At 38.2% G+C, this 23,312-nt stretch overlaps 1 protein-coding gene across 5 annotated transcripts in view; it reads left to right on the top strand.

Annotated features, from left to right (window-relative positions):
• Positions 1–23,312, top strand: part of KLHDC10 (kelch domain containing 10) — a 97,079-nt gene that overhangs the window by 43,511 nt on the left and 30,256 nt on the right. For 3 of the 5 annotated variants that reach the window (XM_027538999.1, XM_027539001.1, XM_027539002.1), the window contains 8 exons: positions 7,839–8,060; positions 9,427–9,581; positions 10,710–10,858; positions 12,451–12,535; positions 13,402–13,468; positions 14,098–14,145; positions 15,938–16,077; positions 16,693–21,802. In XM_027538999.1, coding sequence (XP_027394800.1) covers positions 7,839–8,060; positions 9,427–9,581; positions 10,710–10,858; positions 12,451–12,535; positions 13,402–13,468; positions 14,098–14,145; positions 15,938–16,077; positions 16,693–16,902 — 1,076 coding nt within the window. In that variant the 3' untranslated portion in view covers positions 16,903–21,802. Of the gene's footprint in view, positions 1–7,838; positions 8,061–9,426; positions 9,582–10,709; positions 10,859–12,450; positions 12,536–13,401; positions 13,469–14,097; positions 14,146–15,937; positions 16,078–16,692; positions 21,803–23,312 lie in introns of those variants that run through there. The other 2 variants (XM_027539000.1, XM_027539003.1) reach the window with 1 other exon arrangement.

The following is a 23,312-nucleotide window of genomic DNA, read 5'->3' as shown; positions in this document are numbered from 1 at the left end:
GTTTATCTGTGGAATGTACTTTAAAAGCTTAAACAATTTGATTTTTCTGATATCAAAAAACACATTTAATAAAATTTGATACTCAATGCGTTCATTTTATTAAAATCCATTGAACTATACTCTTAAGATATCTACCCTTTTCTATATATACATTTTAATAAAGACTTTTAAATCATACTCATTCCTGGTTATAATATCTACCCTTTTCTGTATATACATTTTAATAAATACTATTTTAAATCATACTCATCCCTGGTTAAGAAAAAAATTTGTAGACATCCAGGAATAAAAGAAAGTTTGTTTTACTGATAGACCATCTATAAGAAACCAATCGCAAATTTTATATATAATGGTGAAACATTACTAATATCCTCACTGAAAAAGTGAAAACCAAGACAGAAATGCCCATTGTCATCTCCACCATTCAACCTTGTTCTGAAGGTTTCAGCCAATACAATAAAAGATGGAGAAAAAAAAAGGTATGTATATTAGAAAGAGTTGCAAATTGCCATTAATAACAGGATGATTATCTACTATAAAATTCAAAAGACAATTAACTAATGATAACTAATACTAGAATTTAGAAAATTTAGTTAGATAAAATTTAAACTTTAAAGATGAATTACTTTCCTGTATATTAACAGTTGCCTGAGGGCTTTCCTGGTGGCTCAGACGGTAAAGAATCTGCCTGCAATGTGGGAGACCTGGGTTCTGTTCCTGGGTTGGGAAGATCTCCTGGAGAAGGAAATAGCAACCCCCTCCAGTATTCTTGCCTGGGAAATCCCATGGACAGAGGAGCCTGGTGGGCTACAGACCATATATTAACAACCAATTAAAAAATCAAACCAGTCAATCCTAAAGGCAATCAGTCCTGAATACTCATTGGAAGACTGATGCTGAAGCTGAAGCTCTAATGCTTTGGCCACCTGATGCGAAGAACTCATTGGAAAAGACCCTGATGCTGGGCAAGATTGAAGCAAGAGGAGAAGGGGACTACAGAGGATGAGATGGTTGGATGGCATCACTGACTCAATGGACATGAGTTTTGAGCAAGCTCCCGGAGTTGGTGATGGACAGAGAAGCCTGGCGTACTGCAGTTCTTGAGGTTGCAGAGTCGGACATGACTGAGCAACTGAACTAAATTAAAAAATAGATGTCTATTTACAGTTGTACAGAAAATTTTAAAGTACTTAGGCATAAAAATCAAGAAAACAAAGCATACTGATGATACAAAAAGATGAGGATAAATGGCTAGAGATTATATTCTTTTTATATAATTTCAGACTTACAGAACTGTTACAAGAATGATAAAATTTTCCTATATTCTTTACCTGGATCCCACAGATGTTAACATTTGATCACATTTGCTTTATCCTGCTCCCTCTCTTCTCTATTTCTTCTCCCCTTTCTCCCCTCTCTATCTAATACATATGCATATACATACTGTTTTTCTGTTTGAATCATTTGAGATTAAGCTGCAGACACAATGCTCCTTTACCCCTAAATATTTTGGTGTCTGTTCCTGGAAAACAGATACTCTCTTATGTAATTGCAGAACAAGTATTAAAATTGAGAAATTAACACTATAAATAATGGGCTGAATTAACACTATTATCAGATTTATAGACCTCATTTTGGATTTTGCCAGTTCTTCCAAAAGTGTCCTTTATAGTAAAATAAAATCCCTGATCATGTGTTGAATTCAGTTCTCATGTATCTTAAGCCTTAATATTGATACTCTTGAACAGTACAGACTAGCCATATTGTAGTATGTCCTTCAGTTTAGGTTTCTCTCATGTTTTTTCATGATTACATTCAGCTTATACATTTTGGGCTGAAATACCAACTGAAGTAATAGTGTGTTCATTTCATTGCATGTGGTGTTGATTTATCCCATTACTGGTGATGTGAACTTTGATCACCTGGATACGATGGTATCTGCCCAAGGGGCCTCATAGATTTTAACATACTGATTCTAAAACCCAATGCAAGAGTACATGGAGAAAAGTAGCTGAGAAGTTTTGAAAAAGAGTAACAGCAGGGAATTTGTCCCATTAGATGTTAAGATACTTCAGAGCTGTCATAATTAAAACAGTGTAGTAATGGTACAGGTAAATAGCAGGACTGAACAGAGCCCAGAAACCCAGGCAAGTATGTAGTGACAGCTATCACAAGTACACTTTGCTCAGCACTTGAAACGAACTCATGGCAGCACCAGTGTCTGTCAGACCAAGTTTCTTTTATTGCTGCCAACTTAGACTTAAGATTACTCTGCTCTTAGAAACCAGATCTTATATAAGTCTTACACAGAGTATGGAAGCCCTGCAGTAGGAAACGCTTACATAACCAAGAATATTGTGTGCTGCTGTTAATGGATGGCCTTTGCCTGAGCAGCTTGGACTCTAGGAGTAGTAAGAAGGCCTGCCTACCAGTCAGGGGTGGGAGCCAGCTGGCACAGTCCAGGCTTCCAAGTGTACAACAGAAGACCTGTCTTCTCAGGTAAAGGTAATGGTAAGCTTTATATTTGGAAAGAAGTAACCAGTTAAACTGGTTGGATGTCACTCCGGACACAATGGACATGAGGTAGTTGGATGTCATCACTGACTCAATGAACATGAGTTTGAGCAAGCTCTGGGAGATGGTGAAAGACAGGGAAGCCTGGCGTGCTGGAGTCCATGGGGTCGCAAAGAGTTGGACACGACTGAGAACTGAACAAAAGCAACCAGTTAAACTGAATTCATCCTTTAAGCTATATGATATTTATAACTAGTTAATGCTTTTAGAAGTAAAGGTCTTAATTTTTTTTTTAACAATGACCTTACCACAAATGTTTCATAGCACATCAAGAGGTGGCTTCATCTTGTAAGTGATAGGCTTATTAAGCTAAAATGTTATATTCTGTTTACAAGCTTTTGCATTTGAGTGTGTGGAGTTTTTATGTTGATTGTATGCATTCTTAAAGAGCAATAGATTTTGTGTCCATGGTGATTAGACCTGGATATTGAGATTTTCCTAATTCTACTCTAGAACTTGTCAGTGTAGTATACAATAAAGACTAAGGGTAATGGTACAGTTGGACACGACTGAAGTGACTTAGCGTGCACACACTACTATAGCTTCAAAGACAGCTTTTAAGTTCAGTGTTGGAAGGATAGCTTTCCATAAGGGGTTCAGGGACAACAGCCTATCCATTTTGTGAGAAATATTAGTACCCTACCTCATAAAATATACAAAAATATGTTTTAAATGTATTCAGGTTCTGAATATGAAAAACCAAAACTAAGAATTTATTAGAAGTAAATGAAAATAGTAATCTTATAATTATGCTTTCCAGGTGGCACAGATTTAAAAGAATCCTGCCTGCCAGTGCAAGAGATGCAGGTTTAATCCCTTGCTCGAGAAGATCCCTGGAGTAGGAAATGGCAACCCACTCCAGTATTCTTGCCTGGAAAATTCCACGGACAGAGGAGCCTGGTGGGCTACAGTCCATGGGATCGTAAAGAGTCAGATGCAACTGAACAGGAGCACAAGGGCACAAGGATCTTATAATGTAAGATGTAAAGCAAATGAGCCTTTTGTTGCTGTTGTTGCAAAGGAGCCTTGAAAGACTGAGAGATTCAGTTGTACAAAAACTTCCATATGTTAAAATATACCATAAACAAAATTAAAAGACCAGAGTAGGCTGGAAGAAAGAAATAGAATAAATAAATAATTTCTGCAAATCTGTGAGAAGACAATACAGTAGACAAAGGATATATGATCAGGTGGTTCCCCCAAAGAAGAAGTACAAATGGGCCGATAAACGTGATAATCAGGGAAATGCAAATTGGTCTGATACCCATCAGATTGGGCTTCCCTGGTGGCTTAGAGGGTAAAGCGTCTGCCCGCAATGCGGGAGACCCTGGTTCAGTCCCTGAATCGGGAAGACCCCTTGGAGAAGGAAATGACAGCCCACTCCAGTACTCTTGCCTGGAAAATCCCATGGATGGAGGAGCCTGGGAGGCTGCAGTCCATGGGGTCGCAAAGAGTCAGACACGACTGGGCAACTTCACTTTCACTTTCACCCATCAGATTGGCACAAACTAAAAAGGTTGAAGAGGGCATGAAGAAATAGGCACTTCTATACACTGTTGTTGGGTGTATACATTGTTCCAGTCTTCTTGAAAAGTAATATAGCTCAGTTGTAACCCGCTGAATCTGTGACAACTTTAAGTGTATATTCCTTTGACCCCAGACCTAAAGAAATCTTTAGTCACTGACTAGAGAAAGAATAGTTAGCTTTTCACTCCCAGCCCTAGGACTTCTTGACGGGATGTTTAATATTTATCAAACGTTGATCAGATGCTCATAACTCAGCAGTTTAATTTGCATAGATAATGGCATTATTTACAGAAGCCAGCAATTGAACTAGACCAGTGCTTTTGATATAAATATTATGTGAGCCACAAAATTTTAAATTTTCTAGTAGCCTTATGAAAAAAGTAAAAAACAGGTGACATTAATCTTAATTTTTATTTGATCAGGAGATCAAAAATATCACTATACCTATATTCAGATAGAATTTTGGGAGTTGGTGATGGACAAGGAGGCCTGGCGTGCTGCGATTCATGGGGTCACAAAGAGTCGGACACAACTGAGCTACTGAACTGAACTGAACTTTACATTCATTTTTGGATACTAAGTCTGTTAAATCCAGGGAGTATTTTACAATTAAAGCATAACTCAGTTTGGACTAGCCTCATTTCAGATGCTTGGGAGTCGTATGTGGCTAGTGGCCACCGTGTTGGACAGCACAGGGCTAACTCTAAGCCCCAGAGGACAGAAGGAGGAATGATCTTATCATTGTGTCCTTAGCACCTAGCACAGTACCTGCCATATAGCAGGCGCCCAATAATATTTTTGGCTCAACGAATAAATGGATAAATATAAAGTCATCTTTTCATTGACTTCTCAACCTTTAATCATATAAGTTATATTTGTCTCAAAAAGAGTTGGCAGTAAACATAAAATGGAATGACTGCTGTGCAGTCATTTAGAGAAAATTCTGGAATATACTATATGTCTTTTCATATCTGCCCAAAGGCAGTTTCAGAAATTTCTGTTGGTTCCAGGTAATCAAGCAAATGACACTATAGAGAATCCTATCTGTTGACCATAGGAACTCTATTGAGTTTTTTTCATTAAATTTGTCTTGCTAATCCTTATAAGCATTTATGTTTTAAGAAGACCATTGCATAATCCAATTCCTGTCCCCCAAATTGTATCTCATTCTAAGTACAGTATCAAAGTCCACTGAGAGCTGTACACTGTTCTGATCATCCCTGTTACTGTTAACTTTGACCTGAAGTTAATATCAATGAGACTTCCAGTGTCTGTTATACATCTCTGTTTTAGATGTTGTGGTGATACAGAAATAATTGCTATATGTGATATTTGCCCTTTATTTGGAGAAGAAAAATAAATATTAATGAATAGAGAAAAATTAAAATTTGTAAATTTGTTCAGTAGTTCCTGTGTTCCTTAGGCCTGGTAATAGAAAGATAAATACAAATACATTCTGTTTCCCTCAAATAGTTTATTGCCTCCTGCTGCTGCTGCTGCTGCCAAGTCGCTTCAGTCGTGTCCGACTCTGTGCGACCCCATAGACGGCAGCCCACCAGGCTCCCCTGTCCCTGGGATTCTCCAGGCAAGAACACTGGAGTGGGTTGCCATTTCCTTCTCCACTGCGTGAAAGTGAAAAGTGAAAGTGAAGTCGCTCAGTCCTGTCTGACTCTGAGCGACCCCATGGACTGCAGCCTACCAGGCTCCTCCGTCCATGGGATTTTCCAGGCAAGAGATTGCCTCCTAGGAAGATGCATATATTAACCAATAAACATAGTTTAACAAAATAGCAAGTATAATAAATCTGTGAAGTACAGAAATAATATTCCTTCATACAAAAGCAAGCTGAGACTCAGTGAGGGTCAATGACTTGCTCAAGGAAGTAGTTAGAACCTGGATTCAAATCTAGATATTTATATGTTATTGTTCTTCCTTCCACATCACATTTTCTGCTTCAAGATTTTTAGAAATAGAAATTTAGCTCTTCACTTGAGATAAATCATAGCTCATGAGTAAACTCCAAACTGATTATAGTTTGTGTAATATATTTATTATGTACTTACCTAGTTACGATGTAATCATCTTATTAATTGTCCACGTCTATCGTAACATTTGAGTGGTGTGGTACTGAATAGTAAGGGCCGCAAGTTTTCTTTTTTTGGCTGTGCCACACAGCTTGCAGTGTCTCAGTTTCCTGACCAGGCATTGTACCTGGGCCATGGCAGTGAAAGCCCAGGATCTTAACCACTAGGCCATCAGGGAACTCCCAGGGCTATAAAGTTTTATTGATGAGATAGCTGTATGGACTGAGCCCTGAGGTCTTGCCACACCAGACATTGAAGGCTAGGTAGACCAGGTCAAGGGCTAAGGGAAGGACTTGGCTTTCCAAGCAGAGAGACAAACTTAAACAGGCAGGAGTGTGAAGGAGCATGGAAGGCTCTGAATTGCTGTTTGAGAACTTCTCAGGACCTACAGGTTGGACTTGAGTGATTTGATGGCCATGGTTTGTTCATCTGGCTTTTAGTTTTTCTATATCTGTGCAGTTTCATTTCAGTTCTTGTTTCAAAGCATAAAGTAGGAAGTAAGATTTTGATAAAAAAAGATACATGTGAGGCCTGTATCAGGCTGGTAATGTATTCTATAACAGTGTGTGTTAGGTGTCCAGCATTGTCATAAATACTAATGTTATACTAGTATCCATTCATAATATATGAAAGTAGAGAAGTCTTTAGGATAACAGACAGACCTAGTACCTTACTCCATCCAGTGAATATTTCATCATCTTTGGTTCTAATAGCTATGTAAGGATTTGTGTAGACTGGTACAAAAATTGTGAGGCTAGTAGAAATAATATAAATTTGGGGGTTTTTTACTCTAAAATAATCGAAGTAACTTCTATTGAACTAGTTGACAATTTAAACTTCAGAGAGCTTGCAAATATAGATTGTAGAAACAGCTTTTTTTTTTTTTTTTTTTTGCGTGGTTTGTGGGATCTTAGTTTCCCAGTTAGGGATGGAACCTGGGGCCCCGGCAGTGAAAGTACTGAGTCCAGACCACTGGACCACCAGGGAATTCCTTGAAATAGCTTTTCTTAATAAAGTTCTTAATAGGATGAAAGATGCTCTTTAAGATAAGGACAGGGATATTCTTTGTTAACTACCGTAATGTCTGGAGTGTGTTTAAATCCTAAACTTTGCTATAACTCTTTGAAAGCCAATTTTCTTTTTAAGTGTATAATTATATATTGTAGAAAAATTACAGGTTATATGTATGTGTATTTTTATTTATACATGACTCATTCACATTTGTGATTATATTTATGTAGTTCTCTAATACTTTCAGTTTAATTTAGTTGGCCTGTGTTTTTCCTCCTCTAAGAAAATAGAAAATTCGTCCTTTTAGCTTTTGGATTTTTAAACCCTTCCTCCTCCTTTTCTTGAAAATTCCGTTACCAGCCATTTTCTCAAGTTTATGATGCTCTTTTGCCTCCCTTGGGAAAAATCCTTTTCCAGTTATCAAAATTTGAAAATAGTTCTACGAAATAGAAATGGAGACTAGCTCCTTAAAATCCTAAGTAGTATGTGTGAAGATAAAAAATAACCTAGTTTAAAAAAAGTGCATCCACATCATAAATTTTCCCTGATTACCTTTTTAAAGATAAAATGCTTGTTACCAAATTTTGTGTGTGCTTTTAATCTGCTGGGCCACCTGTAGAAAACTGTCCTCTTCTCTCCTAGGCCACAGACCTCCACCAGCACGAAGTGGACATCGTTGTGTGGCAGATAATACCAATCTGTATGTGTTTGGAGGTTATAACCCAGATTATGATGAATCAGGAGGGCCAGATAATGAAGACTATCCTCTCTTCAGGGAGCTTTGGAGGTATCATTTTGCTACAGGAGTATGGCACCAGATGGGCACAGATGGCTACATGCCCCGAGAATTGGCATCTATGTCACGTGAGTGCAAGCAGTTCTGAACTTTGGGCTTTATGAAATATCTGAGAGGTCTGGTTCAATGTTAGGTGTTTTTCTTGTTAATTATTTTTAAGAATACTAAATCATAATAGTAATATGATTAAGCCCTGTTAATGGGTAGACTCTCACTATGATAATACTATAGCATTGCATGCAGAATTAATTGTGAGTTGGATTGTCCTGAGTTTGAATTTGGCTGTATGTTGTGTACTTGCCTAATGATTTTCCACTTCTAGCTCCTTACCCATAAAATGGGATTAATATCTAGAGGGTACAACATAAAGCATCATATATAAGCTTGGCAAAATGTAGTAGAAAATCAACAAATGGGGTTTACAGCTGTTGAGCAAAGTGCTTCACACATGGCATCTGTTTAATCCTCACAGCATCTTTATGGTGTCAACACTGGAATTCTTGCCATTGTACAGATGAGGAGACTGAGGCTTTAGAGAGGCCCTAAGAACAGTGGCTGTGAGTGCAGGCTCTGGAGCCAGACTGCCTGGGATTGAACCCTAGGTTGGCAAGGTTCTTTTTAGAAAACCTTCAACAAGTTATTTAAACCTTTCACCACTTTCTATTTCATCATCTATAAAAATGAAGAAGAGAATAATAGTTCCTACCTCATAGGGTTGTTGGAAAGATTAATTTAAAGAGATTAAATAACTTTCCTGAGGTCACATGAGACTTAAAACCCAGCTTTCACTGTCTCTAGAGCTCCTGCTGTTGACTCTTAACACTATCAATTGAAGAACTGGTTAAAAAAAAAATCACTGAAATGATACAGTAGCTGTATTTTCAGAATATTTGCCATAAGAGAAAGAATATACAAGTGTGTTTGATGACAGGAACAGAAAGTTGCCAGCAGGATATTCATGTTCTTTTTATCAGGTGTAGGATTAAGATGACAGAAACTATAATTTAACATGTAGAGATCATTCCCCTGGAAAAAACAGAATGATCCTTTTATCCCTTCATCCTGAGTCCCACTGGGTCTTTGCTAAGGCAAAGATGAGCCTTCATTTTCTTCTGCTCTACTGTGTACTTGAACTGTGTTAAGCAGCAGTGGTGGATTGTAGTTCATATCATTCTGTATTGTTATATACAATGTTTCATGAATTCCACAACTGTGTATTGAATACCTGTCACGTATCAAAGAGTGAGCCATGTGATGTAGTGTGAATTAGATCTTTTTCTGTAGAACTTACAGTAGTTATATGTCAGTGGTTTGAGCTATTTTCTGAAAGCATTAAAGCAGACATTTTTGAGTTTTTCAGATATCCTGGGTTAATGTGGGAGTACCATGCAAGTAGCCAGTACGAAAATGAAATTCATGCTTCTTCTTTCCCAGTTGTGCTGCATGGAAACAACCTGTTAGTGTTTGGAGGTACTGGCATCCCATTTGGTGAGAGCAATGGCAATGACGTCCACGTCTGCAACGTGAAATATAAGAGATGGGCTTTGCTCAGCTGTCGGGGGAAGAAACCCAGTCGTATATATGGACAGGTACCAATCTATGGCCAGTCATGGTGGATGAATTTGTTCAGATTCTTTAGTTCCAGGAACAATGTCAGAATATATTACCACCAACTTTTTAAATGGAAAATAAATCCATTGTTACTATTTGATTTTTCAGTTCCAGTGTGAAATTGTGAGTCTGGTTGCTTGCCTTCTTCTTTCCGTTCTTTTCCCCCCTATTTTTTTTTTTTCCTACTCAACTTTTAGGATCAATGATCTAGACCTATATGGAAGTTTCCTTAAATGTCAGGACCTCACTTACCCTCAGTGAGAGATTGGGCTATATATATAGTCCAAGTTCTATCGTCTTTAGAGTGATATGATGCTTTGAAGAGCTTTCTAACCTAAGTTTAGAGTAGATGATCCCTGCACTTGGTTAAGAGACTTTTATACAGATCTTGGCTAAAACACAGATTACACAGAAATTAGCTTCCAGTTAGGTTCTAGTGCTTCAGACCTTAGGTTTGAAAAGTTATATGCAAAAAGGTAGGAAAAAACTCATCATACCTCAGAGACCCTTTGAGAATAATGGGCTGAACTTAAAACAGCCAAAGCAGTGGTTTCTTTCTCAACTAGCTGGCATTGATACTGATACGTAGCTTCTGGACTGTGTGTAGAAGCACAGACTGGATGACTGTATCCCACCACAGGTTAAAACGCTAAGAAATGACTATAGCAAAAGCCAAACTTACATTGAGAAGAATCTGGTGGAACATGTCAAGTTTTGAGAACTTTCTTACTTTAGGGATTCTGGGGTCTTACTTTCATATCTGCCCCTTCTTCTTAAAGACATTTTTCTCTAGACTGCTTAAAAAATGAAGCAGCTTTCAGTGGAAATGCTCATGTCCATGATCTGTAAATTCTTTGGTTGGCTAAGACCCCTAAGGAGCCCTTTGCCCATCTAGACAGAACTTGCTTTCCAGTTGAGCAGAAGTTATTTTTCTAAAAACAATCTCTGTGTTCTCTAAAATCTTTAATCCTTTAAGGGTCTGATTTTTAGAAGATTAAAAAGTACAAGAAAACTTCATAAAACTTGATTTTTGGGTATCTAATAAGTTTACATTCTTTAATCACGTGTTAATGAGCCAGTCTTGTTCACATCTCCTCATTATCCAGGCTATGGCTATCATCAATGGCTCCCTTTATGTATTTGGAGGGACAACTGGCTATATTTACAGCACAGACCTGCACAAATTAGATCTCAATACCAGAGAGTGGACACAACTAAAACCAAACAACCTATCCTGTGATCTACCAGAAGAGAGGTGAGATTCTAGAATTAAAGCATATTCTTTCTTGCTAAGATTTTACTTTTTTTTAGAATATTGGCAGTATGGTTTGAAGAAGCCCTTTGCCCTGGTTGAAATAGCTCACTGGCTATTAGATCCCTGTTCAGCATTAAAGAAGGGTTTTCTGGTGAGGAAATGATGTTTCCCTCTGAACTATAGCATTTTTTTTCACGTTATTTCCTTTTATGCTTCAATTTTCCTGCATTAAGAAAGTAGTAGCCCTTTAAAAAAAAACCAGTGGTAACAATTGTAACTAAATTTCATATTACCCACACAACAGTTACTTTCTAGTTACTTTTTGATTTCCCTTCTTAACTTGCATATTAGGATTCTTTGGCTCCCTTGCTTAACAACCTATCCCCAGGAAGGACACAGTGCCTTGCTCATGTGGTACTCAGTGAATGTTGATTGAATGGGTGGTTGGATGAATGGAAGAAAGGGAGGGAAGATTGTGTATTTTAAGTGCTCTATTAAACACTCAGACATCACATGATTCTCTTTAGTTACCTTTTAGTAGCAGTCCTAAATAAACTATCTTTCATTTTTCTTTCCTAATAGCAGTTGCCTCTTCTTAGAATTAAACTCACCAGAAAACTTAAAAGAGGTGTTTTTTTTTTCTCCCTTCTGGTTTAAAAGCAAAGACAGTAAACAATTTTTTATTTACTGTTAGACTATTTGTTGGCTTTTTAAAAATGGCATATGGGTGCTAAGGAAGATTTATCTCTATTGTAGAATCTTAGTGCTCTGATTATTGCAGAACTACCACAGGAGGACTTAGGAGGTGGCTTGGTACAGGGAATCATTTTGATGTAATATATTTTATCAGCACCAAGGCCTTCAGGAAAGGAGAAACTAGATTAAGTTTTCAAAGTATTTTCACATAGTTGCCTTCTTTGAGTAATTTTATGGATATATTATAAATTGTTTCAGCTTTTAGCTAAACTACTTGGATAAAAGTTCTGGTAGATGTTTCATATTATATTCACTGCTTTATGTAGCATGATTTTTCCTGATAATCTTTGTATCTGTTAAATAAGCGTCTTAATTTGAAAACTCATAGTCTAGACTTTCTGATTAAATGTAGGCAGATCACTTTTTAAAACTCTAATATTTTCCCCCCTTATACAGTTATCACAAAAAGATTATAGAAAATCTAGAAGATACAAATAAGCAAAATGAAGAAAATAAAAAAATAAAATCTAAACTCAGGGATAACCAGGGTTAACATTTTACATGTATCCTTATAGTCATTTTTCTGAGCATTATTTGTATATCTGTAAATTTTTAGTAGGATTATAACCTATCTGCTCTTATCTAACTGATTTTTTTCAGTCAGTGACATGAAAAGTTTTCAGTATATTAACATTCTCTGTGTCTACATTCTTATTGGTTGCATACTAATCCATTTTTTATATTGTATAATTTATTTAACCAATTCATTATTATTAGACACTTGAGTCATTTCCAATAATTTATTATTATAAATAATGATGCAGTAAAAGTCTTGCAGCCAACTCTTACGTAGGTCATTTCCCCCTTAATTAAATGTATTTATTGTATATTTTCAGGTACAGACATGAAATAGCACATGATGGGCAGAGGATTTACATCTTGGGAGGTGGTACTTCTTGGACAGCTTATTCCTTGAACAAGGTACATTAAAAAGGAGAGAGAGAGGAAGAGGGCCAGAGGAAAGGCATTGTTACACTGAGCAAAATAAGTAACAGTTCTGTTATGGTAGACATTTTAATTTTCAAGCAGGTTCTTTATGAAGACCTATTTTGTGTTGGATGCTTTTTATAATATAAGGTTGAACTCTGCCCCTAAGGTGCTTTCCCGTTGACAGTTGTATAACCACAAACTGAAAATCCTTTATTAGAATTATCCCTTTGTGCTAGATGAGAAAAGATATTAAAAGAAAGATACAGTAGCTCAAATGGAGCAACTAATTAGAATTGGAACCAGGATTCTCAGAATGTCACATTGCTCTCATTGTCAGTGCTGCGTATCTAAAAAGAACAGGCATGTTTAGGACGACACATCACTAACCTTAGAAAGCTGAGCTCTGAAGGGCTTCTGTTCATCCATCCCTGTGGCATTTCTAAATCCACATGTCCCAGAGGAAGTCTGTAGGCCTCAGAGCTCCTGGTCTGCTTTGGAATCTTAATGGTCCTTTCCAAGTTTTGTCAAAACTGCATTCTCATATTTACTTACAAACAGTTGCTTTTTTCTGTTATAAAAATTATATATGTTTATCACAGAAAATGTGGAAGCAGCAGAATTCCAACTTTTTTCCTCATTTTTTTCTATGACTTAAAAATAATAAAATTATGTATGTGCTTAACTTTCAACTGCTTCACTTAATGTTTTGCTTTATATTAGAATTAGGAAAGATCAGAGAATAGCAAAGGAGAAGAAGCATTTTCAACCAGGAATATGTTTGTACAGGCTGTTGTGAAAAATCCAGTTTTTGGGCTAACTAAAGTTATTTGTGTGTCTTCTTATTTTCTGTCTCCAAGATTCATGCATACAACCTTGAAACAAATGCATGGGAGGAAATTGCAACAAAACCCCATGAAAAAATAGGTAAATTTAAAATATTGATTCATTTATCTTTAATAAATGTACTTTATAGTTGGTTCTGAAAGTGAAAAAGTGATTTTATTGCATTATATGACAAGAAAAATATCTGTTGAACTGGTATTAGAGATTACTTATGGGACTTCCCTGGCGGTTCAGTGGTTAAGACTTGTGTTTTCACTGCAGGGGACACGAGTTTGATCCCTGGTTGGGGAACTAGGAAAAAGAAAGAAAGAAATTACTTATATTCCTTAGCCCAATTATTCTTCCTCAGCAGCTGAGCAAAGACTTTTAATGGGGATTGCTGAATTCTGTGGCAGAGGGAAATCTGGGTAGGATAAGAAGTAGGCACTTAAATCAAGATGTACCTGTCTCTTTGTAGGTAAAAGGGCTTGGGAGAGCCACTGGTAACCCTTGCCCACTGCCACCTCACTTTATTTTGCTGACATCTTAACATTATATCATTATGATGGAACTTCTGATGGCTTTATTTGAGTGTGAAATAAGGGAGGGTTGGAAGGACTAGTCAGTGTTTGCTTAATGCAACAAAGGGGTTGTTTTAAATAACTTATTCATAGTTTGTCTTTTGCTGTATCTTATGAATAATGGAATTTCCATGTTTATATGTTTGGCAGGTTTTCCTGCAGCCCGGAGATGTCACAGTTGTGTTCAGATAAAAAATGGTAAGGATTTCAAATAGCATGCTGTTTCCATTTTTGTAACTGTATATTCTGAGAATATCTTATTTCTTAATGATCACCCTAAAAGAGTCATAGCATACCTTTGGGGAGAGTCTATTTCTTGTAGTTTATACTTAAAGGGAAATCCATAAAGTTATGCTTCTCTCAGGAATTTTCATAAAATAAACTAATGTGCTTGGGTTCCTTCTTATCAGAGAACTCAAAAATAAGCGATAAGTAAGCTTTTACTATACCACCTAATCTTTCAGCACTGTACCTTAACAGATGTCTGTGGTTATTATGGGTAACACTAATAATCCTGACATACAATAGAGACCTTGGTAGACATTGTATTAACATTGTAATAACTCCTTCAGAGTGTTATTTCATAAAGTTTATTCTGTTCTCCATCTGATGCCAAATAGAACTCTTAGCTCATTCTCTGGCCGTATTACAACACAGGCATTGTATGGCTTCAGAAAGCAGCTGCAGCTCCTTTATCTAAGTATGATAAATGACTCCTCTTTGGACAACCTTCCTGTCTTTTAATTTACAGTTTATTTTATAGTTGGATATACTGCCTTAAAGTTTTGGAGAGGAAGAAGGTGTGTATAAACGAGTTTGATAGCCTATATCCTTTTAGCAGCTTAGTTCAGATTTTACTAGGATTATGCTGCCATCTCTAGAACAGAGGTGCTTTTTATTACGCTTTTGCTCTTTGGGCAAGATTTATAGATAGTGGCATTGTTCAGCTTTGCGTCTCTAAAAATGGAACCATACTTTTTTTTGAATCCGAGCCAAAAATGTTTCTAGTGTATTTTGTAGTTTAATTAGGTATTGGCTTAAACTTGATCTAGACCTGAGTTAAGACAAGGGTTCATTTGGTTCTTTGACTCCAGGCACCATACAAGCTGCACTCAGCTGTAGTTCTGAGCATTCAGTTTGATAGCCTTTGGTACATGTTGTATACTTGGTTATAACTGATTTTACAAAAACAAACAGAAAAATAACAGCGATTAAAAAAAAAAAAACTTTGATTTTGGGAAGGTTTTTTCCTGACATTAATAACTAGCACAGATCAATTTGGGCTTCAGACTGTTCTCTTTGGGCTGAAGAAAGCTTGGAAAAACCTCTGTGCCCCGAACTGAACATTGCAGGCTAGTTGTCTACATAGAGAATGTTTGTCTCTATGGGCAGATAAATGTCTGTCCTTTTAGGGACATTATTTAAAAGAAGGGTTTGCAAACTGGTGGCCTGCAGTTGTGTTTTGTTTGGCTCATGTATTACAGTTTTTGAATTAGTGGCCAATACTTAAAAACCAAAAAGTTTCATTTTTCAAAAAAAATCAATCTGAATTTCCAACTTCTGTTACAAAATTGGAAGGTCTGGCTATTGCTGACCTTAAGTCCTGCGTAGCTCCATCAGCTGGAGCTGCATCACCGTCTTCCCCGTTAGAGCAAGTGCACTCCTGTTTGTTACCTGGCTTATCTATTTTCCCTGAACCTTCTTGCTCATTGACTTCCTATCCCTGGTACCTGAAGATGTTTGAATTTAAGAACCTGGACATGAAGCCTCCTCAGAGGCTTGCATCCTTAGCCCTAGAAAAAATCCAAACACTGAGTTCAGACTCTAGTGAGGGACAAGGCAGCAGAATGAGCAGCCCACCAGCTGAAGTCCCCTATGGTATGGAAACTGGACTGGCCCCATGTCATCTAGCCATGAGAGCTACGACAGGACATGCTGTCACCGTGGCTCTTTTCCTTTGCCTGATTTTGGTTTTCTCTTCCACTGATAGATGTGTTTATTTGCGGGGGCTATAATGGAGAAGTGATCCTGGGAGATATCTGGAAGCTGAATCTGCAGACTTTTCAATGGGTTAAGCTCCCAGCTACCATGCCGGAGCCAGTTTATTTTCACTGTGCAGCTGTTACACCAGTAAGTTTTCATTTTCTTATCTTCTTTATGTAGTTGCAGATGATAAGGAAATACTTTTAGGGATAGAGCAAGAAAAAAAGATGTCTGATATTAGCAAAGCTTGGATTAAGAATGTGTTTTTAAAACCTTTCTTCCAAAGCTAGCTCTTCCTCTGAGAAAAAGGGAGAAAATCCATCATATACAAGCTTAAAAGAGCTGCATAAAATGTAAAAGAAATGCTGCATGTGGTATTCAGGCCCTGACAGTGATATCAAAGATGTTTCCTGGGAGGGCAGAATAATTTTACCCCCAAAATGCTGTGTTATTGAAGATTCTACTAGCTTCTTGAATGCTAAGAGCTTTATTTTAAACTCTGTATTCTTATCTTTGGCATGATGGGTACTTAATATAATCTTAGTTTAACGATGTCAAAGTTGTTGAAGTAAAAGTAATCTCTAGTTTTTCCCTTAGTAACTCATTCATTATTAAATCTTTCTTGATCTCTGCACTGTGTTGGGATCAGTGAGAAATTTTTGATTTCATTTCATTCAGTTCAGCCTGCCATGAATTTTTTTTGCTGAATCTTCAGCTTAAGTATCTGTTATTTATCCTCTTTTGACTGCCATTTGTTCATAGGCTGGTTGCATGTACATTCATGGAGGAGTGGTGAACATCCACGAAAATAAACGGACTGGGTCATTGTTTAAGATCTGGCTGGTGGTTCCTAGCCTGCTGGAACTGGCGTGGGAGAAGCTGCTTGCGGCCTTCCCCAACCTAGCAAACCTTTCCCGAACACAGCTTCTGCACCTTGGACTCACACAGGGACTCATCGAGCGCTTGAAATGAGGATTACTGGACTGTTCATTGATACTGGAAATGTTAATTTAAAGAGACTCCTTTATTTATGGGCAGTGTAGAATGTGCTACAGAGAGAATTGGTTACCCTGATCAAGGCCTTATTCAGAAAATACATCAGATGCCTTTCTGTAAATTGTTTTAAGTTTATGGAATCTCACTTTCCCTTGTGCTTTTTTCTTTGCTTCTCTCCCTTCTGCCCCAGTACACACACATACTCACATACTCCCTCTTCCCTGATGGAAGTTGAGGGAGAGTCTGAAAGTACCTTCATAACGTTAAATGAATCAAGATAAGATAAAGAAAATGTTAAAGGGACTCTCAACATATGGCCATGTCAGGCATTGCTCTATAAATTAAGCAACATTGTCAATAAAAACAAAAATTACAAAAAGGAAATCCAGCAACAACGAGAAGTAGCATTGGGGATAGAACAAGAAGGCTAACCTTGAGAATCCTGCAGATTATAGGGAAAGCTCAATGTTTAACTTGCTGTTTTCAAAGGTACATCTAATTGAGTAGCTGGATCTAATAGCAGCAGTGGTTGGTATCTTTCAGCCTAGATACCCAAACCTATCCTTTAACTTACTTTAGAGGATAGTTAAGCAGCTCATAACCTATCTTTTAACTTGCTTAAGAGGAAATTAAGCAGCTCAACAACTCTCAATCAGTGATTTCTTTTCTCATCCTTCTGGTGCCAGCAGTGGTTAGAGTTGACTTGTCTAAAGACTTCATCGTGTGTGGTGGTTGTGCTGTTTGTTGTTGTTCTTAGAAATTATGGCATGAGAACATTTCAAATCAAGAAACTTATGGTGGTCAAAGTTCTTCATTCTGGGAAGTTTTTAAATTCTCCTATGCCTGTTAATGGTTTCAGGTATCTTTGACTCCATCATAGGGAACTGCAGACCCTAAACAGGTGTGGCATTCATGCCGTGGGACATAAAGTTCGTGAGAGGCCAGAGAAGAGCAGGGCAGGAAGGGCTTCTGCTCTTGGGCTGTGAGCTTTGGCTGTCATGCTGGCCATTTCCTTTTAGAATGCTTCTTTTTTCACTCTGGGCCATGCACCTACCATATTCTCAGGCAATGGGTTTTATCTCTAGAAAGCCAATTGGCCCTTGATTTTTCTCTTAGCTTTTTGCCTCGTTTTCTGTCTGCTTTAATGTGCATGGTGCTGTAATTGCCTAGTAATTGGATAAAAGGTCTTGGGGAAAAGCCACAAGTCATTCTTCCTGAAGAATTAAGAATCATTTTAAAAACTAGCATGCGGAAGAAAAGAAACTGAGAATCATTCACTTCTTTGGTGTGAAGTTTTAGTTCTGGTTTGTTTTATATTGTATTTTAATTTTAAAACAGAAATGACTTAAATTTTCACTTGCTTGGCCATCAGTGACCTACTGAGACACGAGCAGTTGAAGGTCCTTACGTGTATGAAAGGTGCTAAAGGTGTGCAGGCGGGGACAGTGCTGATCATCCCGTTGGTGACATCACAACAGGAGACTCAGACAGACTGGGGACATATTTTTCCTTTAAGTGCCTCTTTTTCACTTAACTTTTAAGATTATTCTTGTTTTCCTTCATCTCAGAAGGGAATCTCTTAGGCTCATGTGTGGATGTAAAATCACCTTTGAGTTGTAGCTGAAAAGTTACTATCTGGTTTTGTTTGGCCTCTGGACTTGGACTCCTAATTTCCAGGCCTTATTATAACCTCCCAACCATGTGGGATTGAGTTCATGGAGCCTGTGTTCTGAAGGGTCTTATCATCTTTCATCTGTGAGTTTGGGTCCTTTGTGGGGATGATGGAGTAGGGGAGAGGAGGAAAGGAGCAATTCCTCCGGAGGCCTCACCCCCACATTGCCATGACCAGTCTGGCCTTTTAACCTCTTACCACCGACTGCTAGGCTTGTTCCTGTGAGGAGCTCTCTCCAGACCAAGTCAGTCTGAGCAGCTCTGTTAGTTCAAAACAAAGCTTTGCTGCATGACTCCAGTCTAGTCTCTGGATGTTTGGGGTGAGGCGGGGGGGACTATCCATAAATAAGTCATACTACTCAGGGTGGCAGAAAGATCTTTGTCATGGTTTCATAGGGCACAAAGACTGAATGCTCAGCCTCTGTGCTTATCCTTCCATTGTCTTGGGGTATAAGCAGGTCTCTACTTTTGCGACACCAGAGAGCTAAAAGAGAGACGGATTCAATCCACACTTGCTAGCCTCCTTTTTAAAGCCTTCTGAAGATAGTCTTCTTTGACATGGACTTCGGAGGCCTGACATCCAAGACCTTGTGTGTGACATTTTCATAAAAGTACATACTCTTGGTCTAAAGTGTCTTCTTTTAATATAACACTAGTGAAAATGATGTAGTATGATCAGCTCTGAGTGCTATAGAACCACACAGGTGCACATGTTCTGGATGCCAAATGCAACTGTGTGTATGATGACTTAAATGTAGATGACTAGAGTTTTATATAGGGGATCACCAGGCATTTAGTATATCCATAACCAGCACTCTGAATGCCTGACACTGTTACTTGATTTAGAAAAGTTTATGCCTGCTGCTTCTCTGCCTCTTTGAGGTACTCCCAGCCATCTTACTGCAGTCCTATAAGTTTAAGTGCAATATATAGAAACACATATGGATATATACAGATTATATATAGGGTGTGACTGTAAAGCAGGTAGACTACTTTTTTGTATCTGTCTTGGGGAAGCCAGCTCACTACATTAGAGTTAAAATTATACCAGAAATTTGAGATGTAATTGGCTGACTTAGGCCAACTCTTGGCAAACCTGGATTTCAAGTCCAGTGTCTCCTTACTCCAACTATTAGAGATTTATTGTTTCTTGGGCTTATTAGCACTGAGACTTTTCCCCAGTCATCTTTGTACTCAATCTCATGTTTGCATATCTTCTTAAATTTCTTTGCCCAGGAACAAGGAAGTCTACCTGTAAGAAGTTTTTAAAATGGAGAATTAAAACCTAATATTTAATACTATCAGTTCTCCCATGTATATACTAATTTATCTGTGAATGTAATACTTTATTACCTGAAGAAAATGATGACTTTCTTCATTTAATAAAGTATTTTCCATATTCTGGAAAATCTATAAACCAATATAGAATAGATTGAAATTTTAACTGTTTTTCAGGGGCCAAACTGAAACCCTTTCTACTGGCAGAATCTTCTTTTTTTCAGGGCCCTGGAACATGATATAAAAATTTGCTCTAAACTATTCATGTCCAATATATAGCTAATTTTAAAATATAATAATAAACATTAACATTTCTAAGCAAAAGGTATATTAACAGTGACCTTTGGTTACCCAGAGTAACCAGATTAAAGCACAGATAATTGCAATCCATAGATAATCAGTGTTTCAACTTTCCTATCAAACGATTGATTTATAGTTCTTCCTTCTCCCTACCCCTTTCCCACAAGTACCTCATTTTCAGTGGAGTGGGGCTAATGCATAGTTAGAAATGGAAAAGCAGGAATCCTGGAGGGGCTAGAAACCAGCGAACATGAAAACAGCTCAGTTAGCTGTAATTGGTCAACAAGATGACAGCTGTTAATGCTGAGTTTAGATATCACTCTTTGCTCTTCTGTTTTGGCATAGTCTCCTGCCCTGAGTTCTAGGCTGTCTCTCCTATAACCACCAAAGAACTCTTCGCACATATTAGAAGAAAAAGCTGTGTATGATGCACAAGAAATCCCATCATTTGAATACATTTCTTTGGCTCTCTTTGCAAACACTTGCTTTTCCACTGTTCTTGAAGGAACCTTCATTTTCCTTAGGAGATACCTTTTCCAGCCGTACAGCTTGGCTTGTAGGAAAGGTTAAATTATCCTTTAAGACTATGTTGGTCTTAATTCTCTAAAACCAGTTTGTTTTTATGTGTCTTACAGATGTTTAGAAGGCTGTATAGGTTATTGAATTGTCTACCTGCCAGCACTCTCATGTAGTACAATAAGCCATTTTCCTTCTTCTTCATTGTTCTAGCATTGAGCTCCAGGATGGATGAGGGTTTATGGTCCTGAGATCATAAGCTTCCAAAACCAGTCACCATTGGCTTCAATTGCTTAAGTTCCCCAAATGCCTTGGGGCTCCAGGGCCTTGGCAGGGCCTGAGGTAGGTTTGGTAGAGTTCCATGACCTCTGTGCGTCGCCACCAGCTCATGCCCAGCAGTGGTGTTTCCCTTCTAAGGTCATTAGATTCGGTGGAAAGTGACTTCTTCCCTCATCTGGTGTTAAGAAAAAAAGTTTTAAATTGTGCTTCAAAAAGTGGTACCATCTTTTTAGTATAATTTTAATGTTTTTATCTTTTTTCTTCTTCACTTTTTATAAGATTTGAAAAGGACCTGCTTAGTCACTGTACAGGGTGAGTCAGAGGCAGTTTCACCAAGCTGTAGTAATTGCTGTTTTACTAGTTGCACATTTAGAATACAAAGGAGGCATCAGAAACACACTGACTTTCTCTAAAGCCACTTCCTTGTACACAGAGTCTGAGCAGGGACAGTGCCAGGCATCTCCCTCTAATGGCACCTGCCAGTGAGGCTTTCAGTGGAAGGACATGGGCACAAAAGGGAACCCCCACTCAACAGTCTCTGAGAATGAGCCTGGGCTTGGCTCTTGGTACAGGGTATGCTTAGGCCACACATGATGCTTGCCTTACCTTAAAGCTATTTGCCACAGTCCTGTTAAATAGTGTGGAAGTCCTTTTGCAGTCTGGTGTGCATGCCATATGATCAGGACAGCTTTTCCACCTTACCTGGTTTCCTACAAGCGTAGGAAATATAGTGAATTTACCCTAAAATGTCCAATCTGTATTTATGTATCTTGTCAGTGTTTTGCTGTTGGTTTTCTAAAACAATCTGATCAATAAATCTTATCCAGATCTATTTGGTCTAAGGCCACCTTGATTGTCTGATGGTAATATGATTGTCTGATGGTAATGTGAGCTCACCTGTATGACCTAAGCATCAGTCCCACCTGCCGCCACCATGTCCTTTACCACCCACAGGGACAGCTTTTCTCTGTAATATCTGTGTGTCTTCCACCTTTCATGCCCGCAGGCACTGTGTGTGCCTTCTCTCTGCTCCCGTTCTGGAACTCCTGGACATACGTAGTCCCCTCAACACAACTCGGCTCCCTCCAGGACATCAGCAAGGGAGTGACTGCGGCGCAAGTCATATTCCCTTTTACTGTCTCGTCCCATATATTCCCCAGACCACTGCTAGACAAATTTATATGGATGTACCAAGACTTTCGAAGGGTTGGAGAAGCTACAGGGAATTCAGAGGAAAAACGTGCATCTTTACGTACAGAGTCACGACCATCTGTATGATTCAAGGGAAAAACCACTGGTTTCTAAGCATGAGGCATGACTGTTAAAAACAGAGATTCCTAGGTCCAAATCTCAAAGATTGTTTTTGTAGGTGAGTTACTTTAACAAACTCTTTAGTTGATTGCATTTTAGCTGATCAGTGACATTTGGGAATCCCTGTCCCACAGCTAAGCTAACTGCCTGGTGCTGGCTGAGGTGACCAGGAGACCTCTGTACCTTACTTGTCACCGTCACACTTATTGGCCCAACAAGGAACTAGAGCAAAGACCAAAATGAATGCTTCCGAAAACTTTCCCTGTTAGAACTGAGTGCACAGATGGCAGATTGGCCACCCACGTTTATCTCCTGTCCCTCTTGGTAAACCACTAGTGATAATAGTAAAATAGTCCTAGTTTTCTTTTCCCTAAGATGGGGCTGATAACTATAACCCATCTCTTGATATTATCGTGTGGCTTAAACATATGTGTAAAGTGCTCAGAATGATGTTCGGCACATAATAAGCATTATTAGGTTGCTCTCTAGAGATGATGGAATAAGAAATAAAGGTGAAGTACCTTTACTTATTAAAATTATAAAGATAACCCAGTAAAGAAACTAAATAGAGGAAGCTGAGGTAGTAGAGAGAGTGAGTGTTGGAAGAGAGATAAATCCTCATTTTCCATGTCAGGAAGGAAATACATAGAATACCTAAAATAACCAGGGAAGCATATTAATTAGAAATGTAAAGAAGAAACGGGGCTTCCCTGGTGGCTCAGTGGTAAAGAATATGCCTGCCAATGCAGGAGACACGGGTTCGATCCCATGGGAAGATCCTACATGCTGCAAAGCCACTAAGCCCATGTACCACAACTCCTAAGCTTGTGCTCTAGAGCTGGGGAGCCACAACTGCTGAAGCCCTTGAACTCTAGAGTTCATGCTCCACAGAAGAAAGCCACTATAGTGAGAAGCCCTATGCCCCACACCTAGAGAAAATCCTGAGCAGCAACCAAGACCCAGCACAGCCTAAATAAATAAATTTTAAAAAAGAAGAAATGGAGGAAAAAAACAGACGAAAGAGCTAATAA

This window comes from Bos indicus x Bos taurus, chromosome 4, assembly GCF_003369695.1.
Source record: "Bos indicus x Bos taurus breed Angus x Brahman F1 hybrid chromosome 4, Bos_hybrid_MaternalHap_v2.0, whole genome shotgun sequence".
NCBI classification, from domain to species: domain Eukaryota; kingdom Metazoa; phylum Chordata; class Mammalia; order Artiodactyla; family Bovidae; genus Bos; species Bos indicus x Bos taurus.
Note: the sequence above shows the minus strand (reverse complement) of the source record. Positions and strands in the feature narration are given on the sequence as shown.